Source organism: Panthera onca, chromosome D4 (genome assembly GCF_046562875.1).
Source record: "Panthera onca isolate mPanOnc1 chromosome D4, mPanOnc1 haplotype 2, whole genome shotgun sequence".
NCBI classification, from domain to species: Eukaryota; Metazoa; Chordata; class Mammalia; order Carnivora; family Felidae; genus Panthera; species Panthera onca.
Genome location: NC_138351.1, coordinates 5871042 through 5878592, shown reverse-complemented (window position 1 = coordinate 5878592; position 7551 = coordinate 5871042). Strand labels below are relative to the sequence as shown.

Genomic DNA, 7551 nt, shown 5'->3' with positions numbered 1-7551 from the left:
AAAAGCAAGCAGATCTGCTCTTAGATACGTCACGGTCAAGTCATGGGAAAACAAAGAGAAAATTTTGAAATTGCAAGACAAAAACTTCTGTTTGTACACCAGAGGACCAAACTTAGATTAACCACTGACTTTTACTAAGAACCAGTGGAGGAAAGGTTTTGAGATGACAACAGTCAAAAAGCTGAAAGGAAAAAAAAATCTGTCAACCCAGAATTCTATATCTAGCAAATCTGTCCTTTCAAAATGTAGACCAAAAGATTTTTCCAGATATACAAACTTACAAGAATTATTGAAGGAAACCTTTTAAACTAGAAAAAAAAAAAAACCCAGCTTCTTAGATTTGAAAATGATAGATTTCTTAAAGAATGTACGTGAGTGTGCTTATGTGTGTATCCATACAGAATGTTCTAAAAGTGTTTCTGCACTTTAATCTCTACTGGTTTCAGAAACAAAAGTGCTAGAAACGTATGAAAAACAACTTTGAAGATTTCGCTGTTTTAATTTGTTTTCTATTTAGCTTTATAAATTTTGAATAATTATTTTTTAAGTTTATTTATTTTGAGAGAGACCATGTGTGAGCACATGAGTGGGGGAGGGGCAGAGAGAGAGGGAGAGGGAGAATCCCAAGCAGGTTCCACACTGTCAGCACAGAGTCCCATGCAGGACTCGAACCCACCGACGGGGAGATGGTGACCTGGGCAGAAATCAAGAGTTAGATCCTCAGCACAGGGAGCCGCCCAAGCACCCTGGTTTTGAATAATTATTAATTTCATTTTCTGAGTCCCTCTAGCTGAAGATTATTTATTCATTGACATAAAGCATTTTAAAATGTTTTCAAAATGCACACGGCGGAGGAAGTACAACCGAAATTTGAGTTCCGTGTCTGGGGTGATGCAAGACAAAACCACGCGATGTGGGGAAATTGGGAGTTGCAGACAGACGGCAGCCCAAGAATAAAACTCCCTGGGAATTAACCAAAAATTCCAGGGACAACGCCAGATTTTTAAAAGCTATGAAACTGAGGGAGCGCAAGTAGAGATCTCAAAGGAAGCAGGTATTATCAGAGTTCCTGGGGAACAAAGGTCGATCTCCAGCCGGGGAGGAGGGTGGTCCTGGAGGTGCCAGAGGGTTGGGGGAGGGAGCTGCAGGCTGGATGATGGGGAGGGGCCGTGGTCCAGCTACTTCTGTCCCCTCCCTGCCCTCCGGGGCCCTTTGTGACCAGGCCACAGCTCTGTGATGTGGTGTGATGTGATGTGAGCCTGGGGCGCTTGTCCCCAAGTACAAGCTCAGCGCTCAGTTGCGCGAGGACAGTAGTGGGACCAGGAACTAACGCTTCGAGTAAGGAGATGGAGAATATTCTCTTCGCTCTGAGAAGCATTAGCGCTGGTTGGCTGAGCTCCAGCCTCCCCTCCTGGACAACCCAGACCATCTTCTGCTTCCTGTGTGGACTGTCGTTCTTCCTCCTGTTGATCTTCGGCTTCCAGACCGATCCAACACCCTCAGCACCACGAAGGAAACGCAGAAGCAGCAGAAAGGTAAGGAACCTTGGCCCGGACCCAGCAGAGAGGAGGATTCCGTCTTCTTTTCTATTATCGTTTCCACTTTTCTGAGTCACTGGGGAGACTCCCGAGCTGGGAAAGAGCAGAACGGGTGTTCTCGGGGAAGAAGAGAGCACCATCCTCCCAGGCCAGGCCAGGCCAGACCAGGCAGGGGTTAGAGGGGCAGGAGGGCTTCTCCCAGGAGGTCTCGGGCCAGGAGGCCGGGTGTGGCAGAGGGCTCCTGGGCCGCGGCCCCAACACAGTGACCGGAGGACTGGAGGCCCAGAGCTCCATCCCCGGGGGAGGACAGGCTGCTGGGCACCGGGCCGGCAGCCACCTTCCCGGGGCAGGTGTCTCAGGAGAGCTGGCCTCGTTGGGGCCGATCGAGGGCGGCTCCGAACCCAGGAGGCCCCGAGCAGGGGCGGCAACAGGGCTCGGGGCTCGGGAAGCGAGGTGCTTCCTCAAGGCGCTGAGACGCACCCGCAGGTCTGGGAACGTTTCTCGAGCAGAGGAACAGGGACGGAGAGATTTCTCGCATCGAAAATCCGCGCGTCCATTCTTCAAAGTAGAAAAACGGAGAACAGTTTTGTCCACTTTGCAAATGAGGAACAGGAAAGAAAGCCACCCCCCCCACCCCCCCCACCCCCCTTGAGTTGAATGTAGGAAGTCGCGCTGTTCATGAACACAGAGCACCTGCAGCCAGAGAGAGAGGCGAGACAGACTGGGGGTCCCGTCCCCCCAACCCCGTGTTCTCTCGTCTCTGCAGCAGGTGGCGCCACGGCGAAGGAGCACCAGAGGCAAGAAAAGCGAGCTCCTGAAAGGTAAGGGGCCGCCGCTGAGCCCTGCGCCCCTGGCGAGTGTCCCTCCTGCTCCGACCGCCCAGCCCCGCCGTCTCCGGGACACCCGCGTCCGTCCCTCAGGAAACAGAGCCCCGGGAGGCTCCCAGGAGGGAGGACGGAACCCCCAGGCCTCCCAGATTCTGGGCCAGAACCAGCCCGAGGGGCCGGACACGGGTGTCGCCCGGCAGGGGCCTGGGACCTCCAGCTCCAGCTGTGGCCAAGTTGTGGAACTTTGCTCAGGTTCCTCGGGGAGGCCGCCCGGCCCTTTCTCCCCCCACAAGGTCACGAGTGGGGAAGCTCTCCGTAAAGGACAAAGCGACCCCCACCGTGGGTCTTGTTGCCACCGTGAGACCACGTGGCCTCGGACACCGATGTTCGGGGCTCCCGAGTCTAATCCCCCAAAGGTGTCCCCTAAAGGGACATCGCGCCCGCCTCCCGTAAGACCCCCGGGACCCCGCCTTCGGCTCTGTGACCGGGTCTCCGGTCTCCAGCTTACAGAAACTGCCTGCAGGAGCTGGAAGGGGTTCGGGACCTGGTTTCCCTTCTGCAGAGGTAAAGAATCTTGCCCCTTCTCTCCCGGGTGGGCCTCTCAGAGCCTCTGGTGGGACCCCAGGGCTGCAGGGGGCGGGGGGGAGCCCTGGGGACGGAGATCGGATAGGGCCCTGGGGGAAGGGACGGCGGGAGCGCTGGGAAGCGGGTGCGGGGGCCCGGCCGTGTCTGCTCCGGGCTGCAGCGCGTGCCTCGTGTCTCCCGCAGCCACTTGGGGCGGCTCTCTGACCAGGGAGGCCTTCATCAGCTCTTGGGGCAAGAAGCCCCTGGGGCCGCGGGCAAAGCAGCACCTGCCGGAGCCCATCAGCCCCGCGGGGAGCCCGTGAGAGATGCCGCCCCCACCAGGGCCCCGACGGCGTCCCCCGCTCCTCTGGCCTCCACGCTGTCACCAACCCCAACGACCTCCTCGGTGTCTGTTCGTTCGAATTCCTCCCTGAGTGCTCCTTGGCCACCAGAGTCTTGCCTTCCCCTGGGTGGCTTTTCACCCCAGCCCCTTGCTCTTTCCCCTTCCCCGCCCCGTCTCCCTTCTCCGGAGGCCAGCCCTCCACCTCGGCCAGACTCTACTTTAGCTCTCCCTCAGTGCAATTCCATGGCACTCCTGCTGGACGCCGTCCCACGGAGCCCATCTCCACACACGCCCTGGGTTGCCTCTGCCATCCCAGCTATCTCGGGCCTGGGCCTCTCAAGCTGTCCCATTTCGGCCCTGTCCTGGTGGCAGGCAGCCGCCAAAGCCTGGCGCCCCTCCACCTCAACACGCTTGGAATCCTGGCAAGAGCCTCATTCCCACCAGCACCCGGAGGCCTCGTTCTGGGGAGGCGCCGGGAACAGAGAGGCAGAGGCCGGTGTCCTCTCTTTCATCGGTCCTGATGTCCAGAAGCTGCTGGAGATCCTCATCACCAAGAAAACAGAGCTGAGGTTTTGGAAGGAGAAGGAAAAGAAGGAAGAGTCAGACTACCGCGTGAGCTCTTTGGGGAGCACGTTCACGTCACCGCGGGGCGGGCGGGACGCCGTGGGTTACCGATCCTTCCGGAGCATGAAAGGCGAGCCACAACAGCTGCTCGGCCCTGAGCAGCCTCCATATCCCAAGATTTCGGGGGACAACTTACGGCTGAAATGCAGCCAGCTCTTCTGGGGTCTCCCCATTCTGCACAGTGAGTCCCTGGTGGCCACTGTCAGCGTGACTGGTCCCCCACTGGAGTCACCCTCTGTCGTTTTCAATGAACTCTCTCGTGCCTTACCATCCCAAATTCAGGCTGGCATAGCTTCTCGTCTGTCACTGGAGCAGCCCTTCTCTCACCCTGTGGCTGAGCCCCAAGCCTTGACCCCAAGTTTGTCCCAGTCCCAGCCCCCGCCTCCGGCTCAGGTCGAGGCCCAGGCCCACCTTGCACCCTCTGTCCCAGCGGGGCCACCTTCTCTCCCACCTCACATGGCCGGTGAGGCATCGGACCCTCCCGTCCAGAATAACATGCCATCATTCATCCCAAATGCAATTCAAAACCTGGAGTGTCACTTTTTGAAGAAGCAACTAGAAAGGAACAGGACTCTACCCTCTGTGGTGAAACGATCTCAGGAAGTCTTCAGCCAGGTCCTTCCCGACTTCCCCCAGGACAGCCCGGCCTCCCAGGCCCACGGGCCAGTCTCCGTCCTCCCCTTCCCCTCCGGGGACTTGACCAGCCCCGAGCCCCAGAACCTTCTGGAACCACATCTTGGAAAGAGGTCCACGAAGCAGCAAGGTGGCGGGCCCCACAAGACCCAACCATCCGTGGAGCTGGCCCAGCCTCAGGGCGAGCCCCCGAAGGTGCCACAGGCACAGAGCGGAAGCCTCCAGGCTGCCCAGGAGACCGGGTCGAGGGGCCCAGCGAGGACCACGCCAGGAGAAAACCTGGGCAAGGATGCAGGGCCTAGTGTGGGGAGGGGCCGGAGAGATCTACACGGGAGCTTGATCGGCTCTTCGTCGAAGGTTTCAGCAGTAAACTCTGAGGGATCACACACAGACTTGATGAAGACGGGCGGCCCAGGCCAGAATCATCCAGAACGGCTCCTGAGAGCCCATTTGGGCAGGAAACTGGGGCAGATCACAGAGGGCCAGATCCCTGTGAGTGTTCATGATTCCAGGCTTGCTGCCAGCCATGTCCCGGACCCTCCTGGAAAGCCAAGCGCTCACAGGGAAACTGGAAATCCCGCATTTTCCAGGCACCCGGAGCCCTGCGTGAACACCCCCCACAATTTCTCTATCCTCAGTCCGTACACTCAGCAGATGCTGGAAGCACATATCATAAGGTTTCGGGTGAGGCACAGATGGGGCCTGCCCCTCCAGGTCCTCAAGCCTCTAAATTTCTTTAAGCTGCAAAAGAGCTCAATCTTTCCACCACCGTCCACTCCCTGCTCGGCCACCTGTCTACCTAAGGCCGGGGCGGAAGCCAAGTTCTTGGAAAAACCTCCTGAGCCCCATCAAGGAGAGAAGGTCATAACAGAAGAGCCCGTTCTCACTTTGGGGAGTCCCCTCCTTGACCCCCAACCTGCACGTGAGGAAATCCAGCGGGCCCTGGGTGAGTCTCCACCCGGTGACGGCCCTCAGCCCTCAGGGGCCCCTGTGGCTGGACAGGAGGCCGGGCTACGTCCTCAGACGCCCGCATACAGCTTCGTGGGCAGAATCTGGCACAGCAAGACTGGCGCGGGGGATCCTCAGAACAGCAGCCTGGAGGCAAGTCCAGCAAGGGCCACAGATGAGCCAAGGAGAGGGAGCGGGGGTCGGACCTCGCGGGACCCCTGCGGCCGCGTGTCGGTACTTGAGCTCAGCTTCGAATCCCGGTCCTCGAGCGCCCAACGGGCCAAGGAGGTGGGGGAGGGCGAGGAGGCCCCTGCCTGGGGAGACACCTTGGAACCCGGTGTGCTGGCCAACAATCAAAGCGTCAAACCAGACGTGAGAAGATCAGGGTCATCCGGGAGCAGTCAAGGCCCCTCCACACCTCCAGCGTCGGTGGCTCGAGCCCAGGAAGAGGTTGAGGCACAGCTTGAAGGGTTCGAGCTCCAGGGGTCGGTCGAGCCGGAGGAGCCTCAGGGCCCTGGCCGCGGTGTGCTCCTGCAAGACTTTGAAACTGGCGTGCTCCTGCAAGACTGTGCCACCGGTGACCTTCTTCAAGACTGTCACTCTGATGTGTTCCTTGCGGCGGACGTCTTGGCCTCTCACAGATCTCCGTCCGGCTGCCAGAGTGAGTCCAGTACAGACATGTCAACTTCCTGGACGTCCTCTCACTTCGTCTCGCATGCACAGAACAGCCGGGGGCAGCCAGACCCACTGAGACGGTGGGGCCTCCGTAGCCCCCGGAGCAAGGCGTCCGTCCACGCTGACGGGAGAGAGGCCTACAGGAGGCTCAGCCCAGGAGGGTGTGAGAAATGGCTGGCAGAGCTGAAGTCCTTCCAGGCCAGTGTGATGAGCCACCCTGCCCAGGACGAGGACTCGGCAGAGACCCCAAGAAGCAGGTTCGCTCAGCTCCTGCCCAAGAAGGAGGACGCTGCTCCAGAAGGCCACTTGAGAAAAAGCGTGAGGCACCTCCTGCAGTGGATTTTTCCCAGTAAAGGCAAAGGACCGGAAGATCCCGGGCACAGGGGCCAGCCTGCAGCAGCCACCGCCCAGAGGCAGGGCCCCGTCTCGGGCACATCGGTTGAGGACAGCAAGTCTGCCGGGGCTCAGGTGCTCATGACGGCCGTGGGTCGCATCCTAGAGGAGAACCTGGTGCCTCGCCAAGGACTTAGAGCCTCGGAGGTCAACTGGCGCCAAAGGGAACCCCAGGGGCTGGCAGGCACCCGTGTCTGCTACCACAGGGTCCTCTCCTACCAAGAGCAGAGGAGAGTGATGAGAGAGACCACCTGCCACCTGCAGGCCACCCCCGACGGCCCCGGCTGTCCTAACGAGAACCGGTGGTATAGAGGCAGAGAAGGCAGGTGGACCTTCGTACCCAGGAGGCTTGGGTCCCCAGACGGACCCTGCCGCCACCGGCGGATGCTGGCCAGAGCCTCGGGCCGCCCTCACCGCCCCCACTGCCCCAGGCACTGCCTCCTTCAAAACTACGTCTCCTCCGGTCATTCCGTGTGTGCTTCTCATGCCTTTCTTGGGAGGACACCTTTTCTCCAAGAAAGGATGCATACAGTACAGAGAAAAATGTATTTTTCTCAGGTTAGCACATCCTCTATGGGCTAATGGCTTCTTCCCGCCACAGTTTTTATTGTTTTCCAAAATATATGTTTGTTATATCTCAGGAGAGGAGCTGGCCTCTGTCTGTGCCCTGCAGGGCGGTAGGGGGAGGAAGGGGAGGATCCGGGCATGCTCTCCCCCAGTGCCTGCTTTGGCTCCCAGAAGGAATGGAGCCCTGGGAGGAGGGTGGCCACGTCGTATACTCCAGACCCCCTCCCTCACACACCTTCGGTTTCCATAACAAAGGAAAGAGGAACACAACCCAGAAGACCCCACCCCTGATCTGGCTCCGCCCATCCCGTCCTGCTCTCTCTCTACCTTGACCTTGGGCGGCTGTAGGGGAGGGTCTGAAGGGGCAGAAACCCCTCGGCTCCGGGGCGCCTGGAAGACAGCCTCAGGCGTCAGAGCCGGGGGCCGAGTTTGGAGGCCA

At 59.2% G+C, this 7551-nt stretch overlaps 1 protein-coding gene across 1 annotated transcript; it reads left to right on the top strand.

Moving 5' to 3' along the window:
• Positions 1 to 1298: 1298 nt before the first annotated feature.
• On the top strand, positions 1299 to 7185 carry LOC132663422 (spermatogenesis-associated protein 31E1-like). The gene is made up of 4 exons (XM_078436073.2): positions 1299 to 1535; positions 2305 to 2359; positions 2869 to 2929; positions 3134 to 7185. Exons 1-4 carry the CDS (start codon positions 1347 to 1349, stop codon positions 7125 to 7127), a joined length of 4299 nt encoding a protein of 1432 aa, XP_078292199.2. The 5' UTR covers positions 1299 to 1346; the 3' UTR covers positions 7128 to 7185.
• Positions 7186 to 7551: the final 366 nt, after the last annotated feature.

Bases quoted from the DNA above. Each gene is read 5' to 3' on its own strand.
- LOC132663422 (XM_078436073.2), top strand. From the start codon at position 1,347: ATGGAGAATATTCTCTTCGCTCTGAGAAGCATTAGCGCTGGTTGGCTG. The intron at 1,536-2,304 runs GTAAGGAACCTT...TCGTCTCTGCAG, and splicing joins AACGCAGAAGCAGCAGAAAG to CAGGTGGCGCCACGGCGAAG. The intron at 2,360-2,868 runs GTAAGGGGCCGC...TCCGGTCTCCAG, and splicing joins GAAAAGCGAGCTCCTGAAAG to CTTACAGAAACTGCCTGCAG.